This window comes from Natrix helvetica, assembly GCF_964273705.1.
Source record: "Natrix helvetica genome assembly, chromosome: 4".
NCBI lineage: Eukaryota > Metazoa > Chordata > Lepidosauria > Squamata > Natricidae > Natrix > Natrix helvetica.
Genome location: NC_138550.1, coordinates 36,062,555 through 36,085,840, shown reverse-complemented (window position 1 = coordinate 36,085,840; position 23,286 = coordinate 36,062,555). Strand labels below are relative to the sequence as shown.

Here is a 23,286-nt window from a genome sequence, read left to right as displayed (position 1 = left end):
GATCTTAGAATGTTGAGACGATTTTAACACAACATTTATTTTCTATCTGCATGCTTAGAATTCTAGGAGATCAGAGGTAAAGGATATTATAGATTTACTATAGTCTGTACCAGGAAATAATTCTTTCATGTGGTCAGATTAGATAGTAATTCCAGGATCATCCTCAATTCCTGTATCCCAGTATCACATCTTCCATTATTAGAATGGTTTCAGTTGCCCAATTTTCTTCCTATGTCTTCTGTAAGGTGACTCAGTGTTTATACTCCAGATACAAGAAAATGAACAGAAGGTGTGAGCTTAAATGGATTTCAGAGAATGGTAGAGGACAGGAAGGCTGGGAGAAACATTGTCCATGGGTTGCAATGGGTCAGACACAACTTCACAACTAACAACAACAAACTATGTTTTAGAAAAATGATTGTAGAAGGAGAGTTTGTTGGTTTTCAGTTAAGTCTCATTCCTGTCTTAGGCAATTCAACTATACAGAGTTTCCCTTAATATTGCAGTGGCTTGCTTCTTACTTCCCCCCACCTTAATTTAGCTTATGAAGGATGTCATATTGTAATAACTGAAAGATAGAAATAAACCCTCATTTAAAAATAATTAATGAGACACTAGGTTTAAATTCTGATGATATCACCCATGCAAAGTGATTAGATATTTGTGCTTTGGTTATCTAATTAGAAAATGTGTTCTATATTTTTAACCTAGGTTCCAACTTGAAAGATCATCAGCCTCCAAGGGTAAGCTTACCATTAATGTATTTGGGGTGTCTACATGGCTCGGGGAAATTTGTAATGAGATGCTGAGCTTTCATAATTGCAGGTTGGTAGATAGCAAAACCCACAGAAAACTGTGTGTTGTCAGCAACTGGCTATCTATATTTTCTTCAAGGATCTTTACTGATTATGTGCCATCAAGTCAGTACCAGCTATCTTGGAAATCATTAAACCTGGGTTTCCACATTTTTCATTCTACACTGTAAGAAGTCTTTCTGGCAATATCTTTTCTTACCCTGTTTCATATTGAAACTGCAAAATGCAAACTTGACTTGCAGCTTGAACAGTTATCCACTGGAATCAGGATGTTCTGTCAATGGGTGATCAGTATTATTATATTATTCCATATGGTGAAGATTTAATGAGGTATTTAAAATTAGGTTGAATTATTATCTGCATGTAATAGATTAATTACATTTCATTCATTCATTCAATTTTATTTGAATCTATAAGCTATCCAAGTCCAGTGGACTCATTTGAGTTGGTTTCTTTCTCCTTTTTTCCTCTGTGTGTCATTATACAGTCTCTTTACAGTCTCTTTATATCTTTTCTTCTTTCTTTTTATATTAAAACAATAAAAAACTAAAATACCGTTTATGGAGGAAATGCCATTTAGAAAACAAAATCCAAAAATGCTGGGAAAATACAGTCGTGATAATTAATTTAGGGTTTGAACCAAATTGAATTGCAGTTGACTTATTCATGCTTAGTTATGAATGAATAGCTAAACCAATATATATTCTCTAAGAGTGCTGCCTAATGTAATCCCCCACTCCATCCCAGTCTAACTGGAGGCCAATTTTGGGTGGCATGTCAGTGGCCAAATCAAAAAAGTAGCTAAACTAATACAGAGAAGTTGGACAAAATAAGAGTTTAGTGAAATGTGCATCTGACTAAAATAGAATTTAACAAATTAAATCAATTTCTGGGTTAATTCCCTATATTTCTTTTTTTCTGCTGTGTATCTCCACTTCATAATTTAATTATTAAACACATTTAAAAGATTCACTGCTATGTTGATTTGGATGAACATTTGCATTTTTAAGATAGATATTTTGCTAAATTTTGGATAACTGGTACAGGCAATGCAAATATGTTATATGTGAATTATTGTCTTGCGTGATCCCCTATAAATTCTTGGATGATTGAAGAAAGTCAGTATCATACTATGAAGTGATTAGTAAATAATTGTGTGCATGTCCAAAGGGATCCCAAGCCTTGCTTCTTGCTTTCTAATAGGTACTTTTCTATACTACAAGATCTTTATGAACTACAACTTTAGATGTGCATATTCCACTATATTGAAATTTTTTTCCTAGAAATGATTTATAGGTGACAGCATGACTGCACAATAGTGATGGTTAATGCATATCTATGGACAGCTTCAGAAGGTGTGCTAAACTGGCCATCCAGAAACAAAAAGATCCGTCTGAAATATTACAACATTGTTTGGTTATTAATGAGACCTCATGAAATCACAAGATTTGGAATTGTAAGCCATCCAGAGTTATTAATTGAGATGGGTGGCTATAGAAATTAATTAATTAATTAATTACGATGCAAAATTTCCCAAGAGTACCTGCTGCCTGAGATGATTACTGATGCCATCTCTACTGTCTTTCATCGATGCTGCCTTTATTATGCTCCTTTCCCTTTGATATGCATGGAAAGTAGGAAGAACCTGTGAACATTGTTGCAAATCCGTGTCTAATAAAATGTAGGTAGGGTGTTCTAGGCCTTTTCTGTAACTCAGTGTGCTACTTGAGTTTATTGTTACTAGTTTTCCAACAGTACATGAAAAAATAAGCTGTACTACAAATCCTTTTAATATTGGTAGTTGCTTGACCTATGACTGGTCTCTTAACAAACAACCATTTGAGGTTACAATAGGCTTCCTCGGATATTTATGACTCCAACTTTCCGATGGCCGCCAGTCTCTCCCATGAACATGTGACTGCATGTCAGGCACTTGGAAACCATTCTGTATTTATAGCCAGTTGCAGCATCCTGCAGTCATATAAACTGAATTTTGCATTTGTACTGAAAAACAGCATTTACCTCTGGTTTCCAACAAAACCAACCTGTAACAAATCATTGGTTTGCTTAACAACCGTGGTATTTGCTTACCAACCCTGGCAGTTGGTTTGTGATCACAACATCCACTTTAAGAGCACTGCAAAAAAAAATTGCAAAATTGGGTTGGTCACAAGAGTTTACAAGTTCACAACTTACAAATGAAAATGGGCAGATTTTATGATCGTTGTAAGTCGAGGACTACTTGTAATTCAGTCATCAAACTTCAGCCACTCTTTGGCTTGGTTTCTTTATTAGTCTGGCAACAAATGAGTTTTCTAGCTCTTTTCTTTAAAGCAGGTGTGTAATGTGCAGTGCACTGTTGTGGGTGTGTCGAGTTTTGCACTCAGACATGGTGGAGAAGTTAACTTTAAAATAGCAGAACAGAAATTGGGTTATACATTTCTTACACCTGTTTGTGAATCCATCTCTTCTGGCTTGCTTTAACCATAGCATGGTATCACGTCTACAATGGTATTGGCCAAATCTTTAGATTCGTTAAGTTTGAAATAATTCCTAAACCTGATTTCTAGTCTATTGTTACTAGTTTTCTAACAATACATGAAAATATAATCTGCAATACAAATCCTTTTAATACAGTTTTTGTGGGCATCCTGGTTTAGGTTAACCAGATGTTCTTAAATGATTTATATCTTATTCTATTGTGTGCCCTTTTTCTGGAAAGTTCTTAAATTATCTGTACAATTCAGTAATCAGAAAAACAAGAAACGTTTAAATACAATCATTAACTGGTAAAGACACAGTTTTTTCTCTGTGTGCATAAAGCATGTGTGTTTGTGCATGTCTTGTCTATCAATATACCAACATAACTTATTATCTCTCTGAGAGCCAGTGTGGTACAGTGGGAAATATGCTGGACTAAGATTGGGAAGACCCAGGTTCTAGTCCTCCCTTAGCCAGACAAACCAACTGAGTGATTTTGGGCCAGTCACTCACTCTCAGCCTTAGACTAGAAAGTAGAAAATACATAACTACCAACCTTTACTGGACTAGATGAACAAATAGGCCAGTGGATTGATTCAGGCTGGGAAAAAAATAGAAATAGAAATTAGGCACTGAGATCTATGCTTTGTGTCCCATGCAAGATACATAGACAAACTTTAGTCCAGCTTAAATAGTTAGTGCCTGGCCAAAATGAATGTGGTTAGATAAAGCATTCCTAAGATTATTATTTTGGTATCTAGATTATTTTGGGGGCATTTTAGTGATGTCATTAAAAAAATAATGAACATATTGAAAGAAAAAGAAAAAGGGGTGCATATTGGTAGTTTTCAGCTACAGCATTTGTATATTCCTGATGAGGTCATCACCTCCCTTTCCTTAACTGTACTTTTTTTTGGGGGGGGGAAGGGCACCGATAAAGCAGTAATGCTGTTGTATTCCAATATTTTGACATAAATATAACTGATACTATCTTTGTTAAAGTTTTGATGATGTGTTTGAAATATTTGGTTGTTCAGCTTGTTTCTGTGATTTGCAGTTTGCTACCAGTTAAATGAAATGTATTCCACAGTTATCATTGCAGACACGATCTTGCTGAATACAGCTACTTGTTCTTTGTAGTGTTTGTTTTCTGCATTACTGCTAAATTGCAAAGAGAAGCTATTGCCACTGAAGTACTTCTGAAGCAGGCATGTCATCATTTATAGCCTGGAAATAACCAAACCTGTCACTAATCTTTCTAATGTTTTGCTGCCTCTTTTATTTCTTTTATAGAATCACTATTTATTGTATATATCAATTAGAGTTGTTTAAATTTTGGACCTCCAAACTAGACTTGAAAGCTTTATGTATTTTAAATATTTTACAGAAAGCTGTTGAAGAATCCCTTAATGGTAGGTGGTAATTTTGTCTAGTTTGGGAGATTTGATATTGGTGGTTTGATTGACATCAGAGAATGATTGTTGGTGCCATTTAGAAATAGACATGGATGCAGGATAATGTAACATGAATCACGGCATCAAATCACTGGTGATCTTCTGGTGTTACTAAATGCTTTGCGATGCAGTAGTTTTTGGTATGTCTACTGGATGGTATTTTTTTAGGATAAATGGGATAGTGACCGTATATGTTGCTTGGCCAAAAGAATCAGTCTCTTAATGTGAAAGCAGATTTCTTCTTAAAGGTAGATGTTACCCTGCCTTTTGCATGGGGTGCATGAATTTCTGGGATTATGCTGTGCTTTTTTCTTTTTTCTTTTTCTTTGTTTGCTATTGGATATCCAATTTCTTATTTGGTTCAGCTGATTTGAAAGCACTTCTGCTGAAGTAAAATCAAGAGGAATGCTAATTGTTTTTGGATTATCCAGGGGTATTTTTGTTAACGCTGGTGCTTCCATTCCTTTCATGTTACATGGAACTATGCTGTGACGTGCAGTCAGGGGAGGCAGGGGAGGCAGAGCCTCACCGCTCTCATCATGAAAAGAAAAAAAATTCTCCCCTTTTCTCTTTCATCTCTTTCTTGCGCATGCAAGCAAAATACCCCAGGATCACGGTGGCGGGGACAGCAATTCCTTTCGCTGCACTGCGAAGAAGAGCCACAGTAAGGAGGGGAATGGGACCACGTGTGCAGGAGGCAGTTCTTCATGTTGGCTCAGGAAGGAAGGGAATGGGACCACGTGTGCAGGAGGCTCCTCAGCGCCAGCCTCAGATCAGCGCAGCCACGGTTCCCTTCATGTTGGCTCAGGAAGGAGGGGAATGGGATTACGTGTGCAGGGGAAGAGGACCGCAGCTTGCGCTGATCTGAGGCTGGTGCTGAGGAGCCTCCTGCACACGTGGTCCCATTCCCCTCCTTCCTGTGGCTCTTCTCCACAGCGCAGCGGAAGGAGTTGCTGTCCCCACCACCGTGATCCTGGGGTATTTTGCTTGCCCAGCAAAGCACGGGCGGCAGGGCAGCAGTAGCTTGTGGCATGGCCTGGCCACCAGCAAAGCACCTCCCCAGACTTTCCCAGCAGAGCACGGGGCAGCAGGGCGGCCCCTTGCTTTGACAGCCACCTCTGTTCCAATTGGGGTGGGGAAGAAATCCATCTTTTCTGACAGGATTCAGCAAGCACCAGGCAGTGCGTGCCCTTGGGCTTGTGCAGCAGCCGAAGAACAGGAGGCGAGGATTTGGCTGCTGCACAAGCCCAAGGGCATGCGCTGCCCTCTTCTCTCTGATAGCCGCCTGGTTAAAAAGGAGGAAGCAGCTTCGCTGGTCCGGAGCCCATCCGAGAAGATGAGGAATGCGAGGGGGATCCCTCCCCCTGCGGATGGGCTCTATCAGAGAGAAGAGGGCAGCGCATGCCCGTGGGCAAGAAGCGCAAAGGAGGAGCAGAACGGCTTTAATCACGTCGAGCTGCCCAGAGATAGAGTGGGGAGAGGCAGAGACAGACAGACAGACAGAGAGACACACAGACACACACAGAGTGAGAAAGTTGTCACAGTCCTCCCTTCATGATGATAATTTGATGATATCACCAGCCTCACCAGCCATAAACCTCACCGCACGTCACTGGAACGATGGCATGCTTGAACTATTCTGTTCTTGTTTGACAAATTACTAACTCTTTGCTTGCTTTTTCAAAAGATGCAAAAGGAGTAATGTTAGAATGATGATGGTGAGTAGCCATTGTCTGTATTTTGGGTGCATTTTTGTCAACATGACATACATTTTCTTTTGTTCCACATACTTCTAAAATAGAATTTGGAATACATGATTTAGTATTGTAGTCTTATCCCAATAAGACATGAATAGCTGTCAGCTTAGTTATGATATGGACTTTACATTATGACTTACGCTCCTATATCTCACAACCATAGGCCTTGTTTCTTTTCTAATGTGCAGCAGCAATGAACTGCAAACTATTGCTCTTCTTATTTTTCAGAATCTTGGCGCATATTACACTGCACATTTTTTTTCAAAAGTTTTGCTTCCTGAAAATCTTTTGATGGTTATGATTAGACCCCCTTCAGGTCTGAACACAAATATGATTTTGAAATCATAGTAATTTTGACAAATATAAAATTCTTTTATTGACTATAATTTATTTAATTGCATAATTTTTCCAACATACTGCACGAGTTCAACAGCCTAAAAGTGTTTTGCTGCTAATTTTCACTTGTACTAAGTGTCTGATGCATTTCACTGCAGTATCCAACAATAGTCAGCCAGCAATGATGAATTTCAGTTGCGGAAAATGAATCTTCAGTGACATGTTACACTTTACAATCTTGTATGCTGTAAGAAACTTGTCAACCAACTGAATATAGTCTGGTGCTCTACAGTTGCCAAGAAAATTCTCAACAACATCTTCGAATGATTTCCAGGTGATTTTGGCTCACGCTACTGACAGATCTTCGAACTGTTTTCCATTAGAGATCGTGGACCAACAAAAAATACTTTCCTTAATCTTAGCATCAGTTATTCATGGAAACATCTGTTTCAAATAACGAAAACCTGCACCTTCCATTACTTTCACAATTTTTTTTCTTCAGTCCACGTTTTATATGAAGAGGATGCCAAAATATATTTTTTGGAGTCAACAAGTGGTTCACATTTTTCTGGCCTAGAACCAAATTCTTTTGGAGTAGCCATTTCTTTCATGTAATGTGAAAGAATGTCTATCTCATATATTAGTTTCATCTTTTAAGTTGCATTACTGACATAAATGAACTTTTGCACGATATTCTAATTTTTCGAGTTTCACCTGTATGTGATTAGCTGCCAAAAATCTTAGATATGCCCAAAAGTGTTCAGGAAGCAAAATCTTTGTTGTTCAGTGTTATTTTTGACACAATTGCTCCAGAAATATGTTTGTTAAAGTAAGTGTCCCTGTTGTCCCTCTGGCATATCAAGAAAACATAATTATCTCCCAATATGTCTGTAAACTCTTGAATTTCAAAACTCCACATGAAAATAATGCTGAAGTGCTTATGTCTGTTCCTAAACTAGTGTAAAGAAAAAATTCCCAAGTCTTTAGAATATATAAGGAATTTGAGGCGAATGGTTCAGTTTGATGGGGTGTTTACTGCCATTTTGGACAGAGAAAATTTATGTTGTTAGGTTTAATATAAATTCTTAGATATATTGAAGTATTCCAGGCTGTATCACATTAGATATAATGTTTGGCTAACAATGCTACTTCTATCCATGGTCAAGCAGGAAAGGGGCCTCAAAATAAAATAAAGTAATTTTAAAATAGCTAAGATCTCAATATAGCACCAAAGAGTGCAAAACTTTGGATCCCCCCTCCCCCCCCAAAAAAAAGGATTTGAAAGGATTTTAGTCAGAACATCACAACCTCAGAGCTTTTGCAATTTTTAAAGATTTAGTATGTTTTAATCAATAGAAAAATTGTGAAGTTGGTATCTGGGGAAATTCTGCACTGGGGAAAAGATTTGTCCAAAACTTAAACTGTATAATTATTTGTGTGAAGTTAATTCTTCATGCTAGCAAATATTGCAGTGCTGATTGTTACTTCTTGTCATAGTCCTCAAAGTTATTTATAACAATACAGTTGTATGTTTAAAGGAAAACATTAATAATCTCTCCTCTGCAATATTTTCATTATATTTTTAAAACTTGAAATCAGATCTGATGTCTTATAACAATGTTTCTGAACTTTAACAACTTTAAGATATGTCTGGTCTTCTTAAAGTTGCAAAGGATAAGGAACACTGTCTAAAGCAAATAAAGTTATTTATTTTAGAAGAAACTAACTCTCTGAATATTATGCCTTTCAAGACCAAAACCGAGCTACCTATATTTAAAGGGAGAAATGTCAATAGACTTACTCCAACTTTTGAAGAAGTTTGAAAACTTATAGGGTTTGGGAGAACAGGGATTTCAAACACATAATAATAAGAATTGAATGTATATGATGACTGATACAGAGGTGAAAGGAATATCATAGGTTAAAGAACCTGACTAGGTAATTGTATATGAATAGGAGCCTTTTACATTTTAATTTTAAGTTGTGGGTTCTACTTGGTGTAACCTGCCATTTTGATTAATAAATTCAGTAACATAACCAGTCGTGTTTGCAAGACAAACCTGTGTACTATGGAAATATACAGACATAAAAAACAAAGATATATAAATCAAAATGACTGTATCCCTCTTTGTTTTTTATGTACGTAAGATCTGTGTAACGTAGATCCATTTCACTAATTTATAGCTATGAAGCTGACTGCAGTGACTCAAGCACACAATCTGTAAAATGTATTTTTCTTTACTGGCTTAATAGTAGTAGGGAATGCCATATTTGCCATCAATCAGCTGAAAGGAAAAAATAATTGAATAAATGTTCATATTGTGTGTGCAGCATTCCACTCTGACTTACTATTTACTTCAGACTTCATTGATTTTTATTTTATACTAAAGTCATTACATGGGGATCGAGATTAATTAATCTTTCACTGTGGCCTAACTAGTAAGTAATTAGGTCTTATGCAGTCAAGCAATTAATCAGTTGGATAATGATAAGTGTTTCATCAGTTTGTTCCACATGCAAATTCTTATTTTAGATTCAGTCAAAAAATAAATTTATTTACTCAAATTTGGTAACACAGTCCTTATCTAATTTTATAGTTAATTTAAATACATTTGGTGAGTCTAAAGAATCATGCAATAACGTATATGCCCATTGGGTTTTAAATTCTTATAATAATCTATTGAGGTTGCCGAATGCTGCCCGTGAAAGTTGACAAACATTTAATCTGGTTGAAAAAGGAGACTCATGACTCAGCATTAGATGCAAAAACCTTCCCTAAATGTAAACAAAGAGCCTTTGTTCCTTTTATCGTTCAAGATGATCCAGTATGTTTTTATCTTGTCACACATGAGAAATGTATTTAAATATATGCTGGGGAGACTGAAAATAATTGTGAAAATTTTGTGCAATTTTACATAGAGAGTTATCTATGAAATGACAATGTTACAGTTGTCCTTTCGCCTTTCCTTTTATTCTGGAGGTATAAAAGTAATTCATGAGCAAGATGCTCAACGTAGCTGTAAAAAGAAAGAAAAGAAGAAAACTCATATTTTGAATAAGGATTTTGTTTTTTTTATTTTCCAGCACTGGTTATGCGGTAATTGAATCCAATTATGGATATGGAAACAAGTGGAGAGAGACTTTTGTTGATACACCGTGGCCTTGAAGATGCACTACTCAAAGAGAAATAAAATCAGGAAATTAGTTGTTCTGCATGTTTGGAAAAGTGCTGTAATGGCTTACCTGATGTAACTTTATAGTCACAGCAGCTGTAGTAATTTTAAAAGAGAAGTAAGTGTATGCACGTGAGGTTCCCCCTTTCCCTTCCTTACAGATGGATGAGAGCAAAAACCACGACATTCTTGGTCCACTTTCTCTTTAGTGCTGCACTTCTCAGAGGATCTTGAAAATGCTCTTTTGCATAGAGACCAAACATCATGAGGGACTACTTTTGGACATCACAATCTTGATACATTGGCTGTTGTCACCTCTGGGCCAGGGTTTTTGTTTGTTTGTTTTCAGTTTTGCTGAAGTGGGGATTGCTCAAGGGTTCTCCTTTCCTTCCAGAACAATGTATGTATGTATTTATTTGCCAATCCTCTTGCCCGCACCTTAAAAATTGATGAACTCCAGCCCCACTTTTAAAAAAAAGTTTAGCCAAGCCAGCACTGGGATGTTTGAAAGTATCTCAAGGTCACAGAAGAGATTTCTAGGAGACCACTTATACAAATATTTGTAATGCATGATAGATTGTATGATTTTCTTTCTTGAATTTTTGTTCACTGTTCTCTAAAAACAACTGCATTCTCAATCTATACTGTCATGTGAAAAAAGTAAGTACACCCCATGTAAAGTTTTCTCTAAGATATATATGGAAATATCAATATTTTTCTTAATTTAAATAATATATAAAGGTGGCTTAAATGAACTTTAAAAAGAAAAAAAATGACTTTGCAGTCATTTTTTTTCACCAGAAAATTAAAAGATATGCCATTTTCTTCTATGAAAAATATTAAGTACATCTGTGGCTCTAATACTGTACCTGGTAGAGCCCTTTGACAGAAACAACCTCAATTTAACTATTTTTCAATCAATCATTTACTATTGCCTGACATTGCCTGGGTGTCAGGGTTCCAAGTAGCATCCAAAAGTAAATCAGAGTCCGAGACCAATAATTCCTCAAAGTTCCAATTTATGAAGAGAGCCATGTTGGCACATCTGGGAAAACCCGAATCTGAAAGCTTCCAGGTTTTCCCACCCAGTTGAAAGTTCAAGATCCTGCCCCTACACCCACAAGTCCATCACATGGTCCAATCTTCTCCTGCCACACTGGCAGTTTCCACCCATCCAGTTCCGGCTAGGTGTAGAGACAAAGGATGACCTTGGCTTTCTAGAAAGAATTTTGTTATGACTACATATCACCCAACTCCATATAATCCCACCTCCCATTGTCCCATAATAGAAAATGTATAATAGAATAATAGAAAGTGTGGCAGGCCTAAAGTCCGAAAAGGAAAAGATGGCTTTCAGGCTTGGCACTGTGAGGAATTTTTTCCCTACTTTTTTGCAGATTTTTTTTCACCTGTGCCGTGTTTGGGCTGTTTCAAATTTCAAATCACCTGATAGCATCTGAGTGGGATTTAGATCTATGCTTTGACTTGGCCATTCCAGTATTCATTCATCCCTCCCTCCCTCCCTATCTTTCTTTCTTTCTTTCTTTCTTTCTTTCTTTCTTTCCTTCCTTCCCTCCTTCCTTTCTTTCTCTTTTTCTTTCTTTCTCTTATGCTTGACTTTCAGTCTTCTGCAAGATGATATCACATTATTTTCCAGTAGCATCGGTGGGAGGGGCTACAACAGTGTTTGTTACAGCCTGATTGGTCCAAAGACTGAGGGATTTTTCTTTAAGTATCCTCCTTTCCCTCTTGGCTCCCAGTTCCCTCAGTCTTTGGTCCAAGCGTTAGCTATGGCTCCTGTGAGGTTGATTATTAGTATGTATTATTAATTTAATTGGATATTCTAAATTGCCTTAAAACTTTGGAGACTGATTGTCTCACTGAGGGAGCAGGGAGTTTTTTCCTGCGCTCCCAGGAGCTTCCTGAGAGCGGTGGCTCCTCAGGAGCTTGCAATCGGCACGCTAGTAAATAAATAGGCACTTTTTTCCCTGAGGCTCTCAGCAGTAATTGAAGGAGAGCTCTCGATCGGTGTTTTCGCGCTGCGTGGAGCCTTGCGACCGCTTCAAAGCCCCGCAGCGGCGCTTATCTTGCCGATCACTCGCCGCGGCTTCAAAGGGCTGCCGCGCGTCGATTAGCTCCTCAACAAGTGCCGCTCGCAGTCGGCGAGGCGGCTGAAGCAGGAGCAGAAATTCTTGGAGATATCCGATTCGGCTCGTTGCGAGGCTAAAACCCTCGGAGCCTTCTATTTGGGAATCGGAATGCCCGGATCTTGAAGGTAGTTCAGAATCAGTGGGCTAGACCTTCTTCTCTGCCCAACCTGGGTGGTAACGACAAGCATTACTACAACATGGATCATGCCTTTGTGCAAGCGCTGCAGATGCCCACAGTGGACGCTACAGTCGCCCTGCTGGCCAACGCTTCCTCTGTAGTCACGGGCGATGTGGCTGACAAACTAAAACCGGAGGACAAGCGGTTTTTACTCTGCGTAAAAACTTCAACGCTTCTGCCTGGGCTATTAAAACAGCCGCGGCAGCCTCCTACTTTAACCGCACCACGGTCATGTGGCTCCGGCAATTGCAGGACCGCATACCACTTCAGGATGAGCGTCTTCACCAAAACCTCACCAAAATTATCTCAGCCACCCAATTCTCGGCGGAAGCCACCCTCTATTCCATTAAATTTTCGTCCAGAGCTCTATCCACCTCTGTGACGGTGTGGAGGCTCTTGTGGCTCCGAAATTGGCAAATGAACAACAAGTCCAAATGGAGTCTGACGGGGGCGCCCTTCTCGGGTCCCAACCTCTTCGGGACCTCTCTAGATCCTATCCTTGTTGAAAACAAGGATAAGAAAAAGCTCCTTCCTTCCAACACAAAGAAGTCGGACATCCGCCCATCCTCATACCGTAGGCCCTCTTCCTTTAGAGCGTCGGATCAGGATTACCGACAACAGAGGTACACTCCCTATAGGTATGATAGGCAGAGCCAACGCCCTTACTATCAGGATAGGAACAGGTTCCAGAGCCAATCCAAATGGCCCTTTTGTGGGGGGGGGGCATCCCTTCCGCAGGGGGAAATGACTCAAACCCGAGTCTACTCATAGGTGGCCGCCTGGCGTCCTTCGCGGACCAGTGGGATCGAATAACATCCGATGCCTGGGTCAGAGCGACAGTCAGGGAGGGACTCCGGCTGGAGTTCCTCGCCCCTCCCCCGACGCTCTTCAGGACTTTCCCCCCCTCCAGGGATCTGGAGAGACGGCACCTGATGCTCCTCGCAATACAACATATGCTAGAAATTCGGGCAGTCGAACCGGTCCCTCGGGGGGAATGGGGTCAAGGCGTGTAGTCCAATCTGTTCATTGTCCCGAAGAGCTCCGGGGGATGGAGAGCGATATTGGACTTGAAGTGTCTCAACTCTTACCTAGTCTACCATTTCAAAATGTCCTCCCTCAAATCGATCCTTCTCGGCATAAGACGGGGAGATTTCATGGCTTCAATAGATTTAACCGAAGCATATTTGCACATTCCAATTCACCCATCCCACCGCAAATTTCTCACACGGGGGTCAGCACTTTCAATACAGGGGTCTTCCTTTCAGCCTAGCCTCAGCACCCCACACATTCACGAAGGTCCTGGCGGCAATGGCGGCTCACCTGCACTCAAGGCCGGTGAGACTACATCGAGGCTACCTCGACGACGTGCTGGTCCTCGCTCAGTCCCAGTCTCAAGCAGTACGAGACTTACAGACCACCATTCAGATGCTGCAATCCCTGGGCTTCTCCATCAACTTTCCCAAAAGCCATCTCTCACCCTCGACGACAATCCTGCATTTGGGCACAGTGATAGACTCAAGATCGGGTCTGGTTCGGCTTTCTCCAGACCAGCTATCAAGTCTTTAGAAGCTCCCACGACGCGTCCACTCAAGTCGGTCCGCTTCCATCCTGACCTTAGCACAATTATTGGGCAAGATGGTGTCGTGCATCAGGATCATGCCGTGGGCGCGTCTTCACTCCAGGACACTTCAGTGGACTCTCATTCCATTCCAGAGACGGAAACTGAGCAACTCTCCGTGCCCCATCCGGATTCCGCCAGACCTCCGGTGGTCCCTGAAGTGGTGGTTGTCCCCGTCCTTAAACTGCGGGGCCGAGTTCTGGGAGCCGGACCGCATTACCATCACGACAGACGCGAGTCTCTTCAGATGGGGAGTGGTGATGGAGTCCAGCCTGGCGCAGGGATGATGGTCCAAATCCGACCTGCGCCACAACATCAATTGGCTGGAGCTGAAGGCGGCTCGCCTGGCCCTTCTTCATTTCTGGGCCTCAATCTCCAATCGACATGTCCTCCTCTTGACGGACAACGTGGCGGCGAAAGCATATATAAATCGTCAAGGGGGGACACACTCCAGAAGGCTGTGGCTGGAATCTCAGAAGCTGGGCATATGGGTGGAGAGGAACCTGGACTCAATCCTGTCAGAACACATCTTGGGCGTCGCCAATCACCAGGCGGACTGGCTGAGCCGGGCAACAATAGATCACGGCGAGTGGCAGCTCGACACAGAGATATTTCACAGGATCTGCCTCCAGTTTGGCGATCCACTGGTGGACTTGTTTGCCAGCCCGAGCAACTCGCAACTTCCCCGCTTCTTTTCCCGTTTTCCAGCTCGATACGCGGAGGGCACGGACGCCCTCAGGTGCCCATGGCCTCCCAGCCTGCTTTATGCCTTTCCTCCCCTTCCCCTGATCCAGGGCACCCTGAAGAAGATAGTTTTAGAGGGGGCCATAGTCATCCTGGTGGCCCCGTTTTGGCCAAGACGCCCATGGTTCGCAGACCTTGTCCAGCTGTCAGTGGCTCCCCATTGGAGGGACATTAACCCAGTCGCCCTTGGTGAAATGTTTTCTGAAGGGCACAGCAAATTTGTGTCCTCCCCAATTCATAGGTTTCCCACGTGGGACTTGGCCCTAGTCCTTAGGGCCCTGACAGGAGCCCCCTTCGAGCCCCTGAGGAAAGTACATCTTAGGTTCCTTACCCTGAAGGTAGTTTTCCTGGTGGCCGTCACCTCGGCCAGACACATCTCCGAATTGGGCGCCTTATCGTCCAAGGAGGACTTGTGCCAGTTTCACCAGGACAGGGTCGTCCTTTGGCTGGACCCAGCCTTCCTACCTAAAATCAACTCCGTGTTCCATCGGTCACAGGAGGTCATATTGCCGAATTTCTGTCCATCTCCTGTCCACGAGCGGGAGGTCAGTTGGCACCGTCTGGATGTCCGACGTGCACTGCGCATTTACCTCAGGCGCACCTCCTCGTTTAGACAGTCAGAGGCCTTCCTGCCCAGGTCCCTGGGGGCTAGGGTGTCCTCAGCCACAATTGGTAGGTGGGTCCGTCAGGCCATCACGGAAGCCTACCAGGCTGTGCACCTGACTCCACCCCAGGGTATCACTGTCCACTCCACCAGGAGGGCGGCTACCACTGCCGCCTGGGCTACCAGGGCTCCTCTGGAAGATATTTGCAGGGCAGCCACTTGGGCCTCCCCTTCGCCATTTGTTAGACACTATCGTCTAGACCATTTCGCTTCAGGGGACGCGGCCTTCGGCCGTAGGGTGCTTCAACAGGTAGCGACCCCCCTCCCCCGTAGTGTTCAACCCAGCCTGGGACTTAGTTTGGGTATGTCCCTGTTGTAGCCCCTCCCACCAAAGCTACTGGAAAAAGAGCGTTGGTCCTTACCTGAATGCTTCTTTTCAGTAGCAAAGGTGGGAGGGGCTACTTTCCCACCCTAGAGCAGGTTCAGGGTTCGGGGTGGTCGATGCTTCTTGTTGCCTGTTATGTTCTGTTTTTTTGTATGGTTATTTCCTTACGTATGACTATCAGCTTTTCCATTCAACCTCGGGAACTGGAAGCCAAGAGGGAAAGGAGGATACTTAAAGAAAAATCCCTCAGTCTTTGGACCAATCAGGCTGTAACAAACCCTGTTGTAGCCCCTCCCACCTTTGCTACTGAAAAGAAGCGTTCAGGTAAGGACCAACGCTCTTTCTCAAACACCTTTTGTTACAATGAAGAATTCATAGTGGATTTTGTGGTGATGAGCTGCCCAGGTCCTGATTTTCAGCCTCAAGCACCCTTTATAGTTCATTATTAGATTCTTCTGGTGAAATGCTATCTTTGGTTAGTGCCAAATATTTTTTTTGTTATGGTAATCAAATAAAAGTATCTTTGGCTTGTATGTGTCCAGAGCACATTGTTCCATAAATCCTGGTCTTTGCCTATCAAGTGTTTGTGAGCAAACTTTAGTCTTGACTTAATGTTCTTTCTGGACAGTAAAGATTTCCTATGTAGCACATCTCATGTAGATCTAATTTGCTTCTTTCTAATAGTAGAACAACCATCCTTGCTCTCCTTGACCTCTCAGCAACATTCGTTATCATTAACTGTTAGATAGGGCAATTAGAAGGCAGACTCTGGCTTAACGCAACAACAGCTCTTTATTGTAACAGTCAAGTATATACAATCCAGCAACTGTTCGGTCTGACAGCTCTCCTTTTATAGGGAGCTGTCAGACCTCTTAACCAATCAGATTAAACCTCTGTTCCCGCCGGAACAGAGGACCGGAGTGGAAACCATAGTAGCTAGTGTTAATATCTAACACCCCTCCCCTCTTGGTCGGGATGTTCCTATTGGTCACATAGTCCTTGAGGTAGGCGGGTCTTTGTTTCGCTCTACCAGACCTGCGCAGTTCATTTGGAACTGGTTCTTCAGGCAGGTCGGCGGACCTGTCTGCTCTCCAGCTCCACTCTGTGGAACCTGCTGGAACTTACCCCAGGCCGCGGTTGGAGTTCCCTGGCTTTGCTCACATGGAGCTCGCTGTGGGCCTGCAACAAATTCAGATAAGTTTTCTGGACTTTGCGGGTTTGAGCTGCCTGTGGAAGGAGTGAATGTTTGCTTCTTTTGGGTAGGGCCTTGGCTGCTTCATTCTGGAATTTCGTCTGGTGCCCTAAGATTGGAGTGGGAGAGGCGACCACGGAGTTGGTCAATATGCCTCCTCCAATTTCTACCATCCTCTAGCTCTAATAAGTAAGAGCGAAGCCTGGTGATGCCTATCACAGTAGCAGGAATCCACAGAGTCCCCCCGGAATAGTTGTGGGCATATACTGAATCCCCTATGCTAAAGTTCCGAATCTTGCTTGTGGAGTCTGTGGGCGATGTGGCAGAGTAGTTTAGGTGTAGCCGGTCTAAGTGGGACCTTAGACGGCGACCCATGAGAAGCTCAGAGGGGCTTCTCCCCGTGGCAGCGCTTGGCATAATGTGTTGGATTAGTAAATAGTGATCAACCCATGTTTGCCAATCACCCGGGCCCATTCTGGCGAGGGCCTCGTTAGCCGATTGCACCATTCTCTCTGCCTGATCATTGGAAGCCGGGTGGAATGGCGCGACCAGGGCATGCCGAATTCCCTGGCTAGCTAAGTAGGTCTCGAATTTCATAGCCGTGAATTGGGGCCCATTGTCTGAGATCAAGATGTCGGGCAGGCCGTGCGTGGAAAAAGTCTCCGTAGCACCTTGATGACCGCCTCTGCCGTGGTAGAGGTCATCAGGGCTACCTCTAACCATTTTGAATATGCGTCCACAACTATGAGGAATGTTTGGCCATGAACGGGGCCTGCAAAGTCAATGTGCACCCTAGACCAGGCTGCCTGAGGGCACTCCCACTCCTTAGCGGGCACCTCTGGGGGAGCTGGTCTAGATTCCTGACACGGAGTGCACGTAGCCACCCACTCTTCTATCTCCCTGTCCATGTTAGGCCACCAGATGTAGCTCCTAGCCAAGGATTTCATCCTGACGATGCCAGGATGCCCCACATGTAATGCCTCCAATACTGCCTTTCGCAGTTTGCTTGGAACAACTACCCGGTCCCCCCACAGTAAACAGCCCTTGATTACCAATAACTCATCTCGTTTAGTAAAAAACATTTTAAATTCAGCCCCAACAGGCCCCTTGGGCCACCCCCTCCACACCCAGTTCAGAATCTGCTTAATAGTAGAGTCTTTAGCAGAAAAGTGGGCAACGTCATTGAACGAGACAGGTCCCGAGTTGGAGCTGGACAGCAAAATATTGCACTGGTTTGGCTCCTTTCTCAAAACCAGTCACAATTGGTGATACTGAGGAATAAGAGTTCTAGCCCATGACTACTTTCTTGGGATATGCCACAGGTCTCAGTGGTGTCTCCATTCCTTTTTAACATCTACATGAAGCTGCTGGGTGAGGTCATCCATCACCATGGATTGAGGTAGCATCAGTACACTGATGATACTCTGTCTCCACCCCTAGTGACCCAAGTGATACTATTGCTGCTGTCTTGCAGTGCCTGGAGACTTTGGGTGCTGGATGAGACAATAGGCTTCGGCTGAACTCTGGCAACACTGAATGGGTGCTTGGAGCCCCAAGAACCAGGACTTTGACATCCTTAGGATGGGGTGGCACTATCCTAGAGAGACCCGGTCTGCAATTTTCCAGTTCTCTTAGACTCATGACTGCTGCTCAAAGAGCAGGTGGCAGTCACAGCTAGAAGAACCTTAGCACAGCTCCAGGTTGTGCACCTTTTGCAGCCTTTCTTGGATCAGGAGTCCCTGTGCTCAAATCATTCAAGCCCTCATCATTTCACATTTGGACTATTACAACCTGCTCTACATGGAACTAGCCATAAAGAGCATTCTGAAGCTACATCTGGTGCACAATGTAGTGGCACAGGCAGCTTTTGGAACCCCCAGAGTGGCCCATGTTGCACTGCTGTTCTGTGAGCTGCACTGGCTGCACCCTTCCCATTCCACCCTGCAACGCCAGCAGAAGAGGCATGCTGCAGTCCCCGTCAGCCAGGATATTCCACCTGGGAAGGTCCAGGAGAAGATCCTTCTCTGCTCTAACTCCTGCCCTTTGGAACATTGTGTGGCCCAGAGTGAAGTCAGCTTCTATCGCCCTGACTTTCCATAAGAGCTTGAAGATCTGATTCTGTCAGTTCGCCTAGGGTTCCAATGGGGGAAATTCATACTGGAGGTGGTTGACAGATTAACAAAATATCCCACTACCACCCTTGCTCATCCTACTACTTTCCTCCCTATCTTTTAATTAGAGCTGATAATTTGTATTTTTATAATATTTTATTCTTTGTTACATACATGTTTTTGTATAGTTTTATTCTTTTTAACTTTGTAAGCCACCCAGAATCACCTCCTGGTGAGATAATCAGCAAACAAATTTAATAAATAATAGTGCACTCGTGTACTTTGAGATCAATCATGCCAAGAGGTACATGTATGTCATACAATGAAATTCTGGGGTTCTTAGAAGTTTCTTTCAGCATCTTGAATTCTGCTGTCAGCTGAACTTGTGGAAACAGCCTGATCTGGCTATGTTGCCAGTTATTTAAAAACTCTTCCACCTACAAATCTTCTGAACAATAAAATCATATTTGTTGATCTTTTGAAATCCATTTTCAGACACATAATAGCAATAGCACTTAGACTTATATATTGCTTTACAGTGCTTTACAGCCCTCTCTAAGCTGTTAACAGAGTCAGCATATTGCCCCCAACAATCTAGGTCCTCATTTTACCCACCTTGGAAGGATGGAAGGCTGAGTCAACCTTGAGCCTGGTGAGATTTGAACTGCCAAATTGCAGGCATCTTTAACCATCTTTATGAATGCCTCATAAGTGTGATGATACCATATACTTCAGTAACGAAAAGCAAATCAAACAGAATATCTGGGATTTAAATGGAAGAGTCTCCTCCCAGTCCTCTCCAATTATTTTCTAATCATTTGCCATTTTTAACTTTAAATATTTGAGGGTGTACTAAATGTAGGGAAGCTCTTACTTTCTCCACATGTAAAATTTGAATTTATATTTATTTAACTTACACATTGAACTACAAAATGTAAATGAGGTTTGATATTTGTTGTAGGATATCCCCTTTATCAATATTGTTAAAGTGAAAATGAAATATACTGTATGTATATGGAAATATGTAGAAAAAGTTAAAAATAATAAATAAATAGGGTGTACTTACTTTTTGCATGACTGTATTTTGAGATTTTTTTATGATAAATACACAAAGAAATATATTAAAAGGAACAATTTGTATAAGCTTTATTTATGCCTATATATTATAAATATGAGTGGATGTGGTCTTAAGTGAACAGATATTCTTAGTATAACATTCCTTTTTCTTTAAAAATAAAAATTAATTTTTATTCCTAAATACAAGGTTGATTTTCAACAAATTCAGATGGTCACAAAAGTCCCGTTGACCCACTTGCTGTTAGTAAATCTGCTGTATATATTGTAATTCTTTGTGTTCTTTGCTGATCTGTATTGTAGTCCACGTATCTTTTTCTCTTTTCATCTTCTTTAAAATACTTTTAAATGCAAGGGCCAAGCTGAATATTAGTTGCATAAGTCCCAAGTTCTATACTGTTGAATGTAGTCCTTTAATATTCATAAAGCTAGGAGTCAACCTATAACAGTTTTGATAAATCATCCTCCCCCTCCCCCCCCCCCATTTTTATAGCCTGTGGTCCAGTGGTGGTTCCGGATCCCGATGCAACCAGTACGGTGCAACGGGGCCCGTGCCCACCACATGAGCACACACAGTGTGCGCGCATGTATACTTACCACCTGCGACGCTCCAGCTGCTTGGTGGAGCATTGCGCAGGCGTTGTGTGCTCCGTGCACCTACGCAGAAGCTCCGAAAACTTCAAATACCAGTAAGGAGTGTGGGCGGGTGGGCCCTCCGGAGCACCCTACCAGAACGGTACCTGGTGCTCCCGGCAGGCACCAGTACACCCATATCAGAGCGTACCGGTCGTAACCCACCACTGCTGTGGTCATGCAAATGTATGGTTTGAAATATGTAGTGTTCTCGTTTTTACTACAGGTTGCCAAGCATTCCAGATTAGACTGCAAATTCATAAACTCATATTATGATTTATGTGGTTTTATAAAGGCTTTATGCAAGAGGATTCAGGGGACTATGTATCTCTAGTCTTCATGCACTTTAAAGTGTTCTGTAATACATTCATTCTACTACACGGTGCATAAAAAAAGGCTTTTTCTGGCCCTCTATGTCTCTCTCACTGATAATTCCCCTACCATAAATTCATTGCAAAAAGCAACTGCTTTATTTTGATAAATATCCTATTTTACCGACTGCAGGTAATCCTCGGCTTACAACAGTTCATTTAGCCCAGGGGTGTCCAAACTTGGGAACTTTAAGACTTGTGGACTTCAACTCCCAGAATTCTGGGAGTTGAAGTCCACAAGTCTTAAAGTTCCCAAGTTTGGACACCCCTGATTTAGCCAATGGTCAATTCAAAGTTACAATGACACTGAAGAAAGTGACTTAAGACCATTTTTCACCCTTATGACCATTGCAGCATCCCCATGGTCATGTGATTTATATTTGGAAGCAACTGATTCATATTTATGACCGTTGCAGTGTCCCGGGGTCACTGTGATCCACCTTTTGTGACCTTCTGACAAGCAAAGTCAATGGGGGAGCCAGATTCACTTAACAACTGTGTTACTAACTTAACAACTGCAGCGATTCACTTAATGAATGTAGCAAGAAAAGTCACAAAATGGGGCAAAACTCGCTTAACAATTTTTTCACTTAGCAACATAAATTCTGTGCTCAATTATGATTGTATATCAAGAATTACCTGTAGTTAGTTTTCAGTTACCTCCCTTATGTAAATCCAGATCAGTATACTGAGTCTACTTCTATTTGTTTTAATGTTTAGTAGAAATTTGCTCTATTTCCTTATAAGTTTTCAGAACAGACTCTTGCTATTTTTCCCCCTTATCAATAAATTGTGTTTCATACAAGAAAGGTATAGTGTCTGCTTTATTCTAATTTAGTTGGATATTTTCCTACTATATTCTGCATTCCTCCTTTTATTCTTGTAGTACAAATGGGAAAAGAAAAAGATGGCAGAGTGTATAAAACCCAAATAGCTAAAACTATTGTATCTCCTACCATTCCATGTATCTCCTACCTCATCTGGGTTAACTATTTAGCAATTAAAACAAAAACTTCTTGAAAGTTGGCATACAAAACAGTCCGTATTTTTTATTCAGAATCATTAAAACACATAGTCATTAATGTGATGATTAATTCCTTGTTTAAAACTAAAATAATTCAGTACTATTGTAAAATATTGTATAACATTACCTATTTGAATTTATTTCAAATCACGCATAAGAAGAACATTCCTTGGCGTTACGGGCAACAGGGCAGAGATCATGAAAATGAATTATTTCAAATGTGAAGTACAATATCCTCTTTGCCACATCATGAGGAGAATGCTATTATGTGTTTTACGTTATTGAAAGCTTTCTAATGCCATGTATATTAATGTTTCAACTCATGTTATGAAACTTTCTTATTTTTAAAAATTGCTTTTAATTATATGTCCAATGTGGAGTTTATGAAAGGAATAAATTTATTTGATGTGATGTTTGTCAGATCGAGCCTTTTAATGCAGATCTTTATAATACAATATTTTTCATGCATTAATTATTTTTTAAAAACCACCTTAAAATGGTAAATAGATATATTTTACAACAGCTTTTAAATATAGAGTTCCATAAGCAAATGAGCATCAAAAAAACCATCAGTCACTAAGGATGCAATAACTTATTGTGCAACAGCCTGTATAACTTTGCCATGTTGTGTCCATGTTGTGGCATGTTGTTCAGGGCCTTGATTCTACCATCTCCCTTTGGCTGATTCCATTTTTAATTCTTCTATTAACAATATCAAATTGGAAAATCTACGTCCTGGAAAGGGGGTTCCTTCTCATCAAATGTCTGTGGTGTTTTTTTTTAAAAAAATCATTTTGTGAGTAGACAAATCGTTTTGTAAGAGCAGCAATCATACTAATTACTTGCTTGAGACCACAAAAGGAGTGACGTCAAGATTTACAAACAGTGTTGTGGCGACCTTTGATTACTGACAGTTCTCAGCTTTCAAGGAATCAAAAAGTATTGTTTTGGAATTCTGTTAACTTTACAGAAAGTGCATAGGTTTATTTTGTATTATAATTTATATGTGTGTCCTTCAAATTCTCCCATAGGAGTGCAGATGAAAACTACAAAACAGTATAACTCTAAAATGAAATCTGGGATAATCACTATTTATATTCCAAAGCAACTAAAATCAAGGATGAATATACTGCATATTCATTTTCATTTTCAATTTCTTAAAATGTGACTGCAGACAGGAACATTT

General features: G+C 41.4%; 1 protein-coding gene across 3 annotated transcripts in view; it reads left to right on the top strand.

Annotated features, from left to right (window-relative positions):
- Window positions 1–22,511, top strand: part of CD47 (CD47 molecule) — an 83,712-nt gene extending 61,201 nt beyond the window's left edge. The window contains exons 9-12 of one of the 3 annotated variants that reach the window (XM_081951455.1): window positions 712–743; window positions 4,684–4,708; window positions 6,438–6,468; window positions 9,928–22,511. In XM_081951455.1, coding sequence (XP_081807581.1) covers window positions 712–743; window positions 4,684–4,708; window positions 6,438–6,463 — 83 coding nt within the window. In that variant the 3' untranslated portion in view covers window positions 6,464–6,468; window positions 9,928–22,511. Of the gene's footprint in view, window positions 1–711; window positions 826–4,683; window positions 4,709–6,437; window positions 6,469–9,927 lie in introns of all 3 variants that reach the window. The other 2 variants (XM_081951457.1, XM_081951456.1) reach the window with 2 other exon arrangements.
- The last annotated feature ends 775 nt before the right edge of the window (window positions 22,512–23,286 follow it).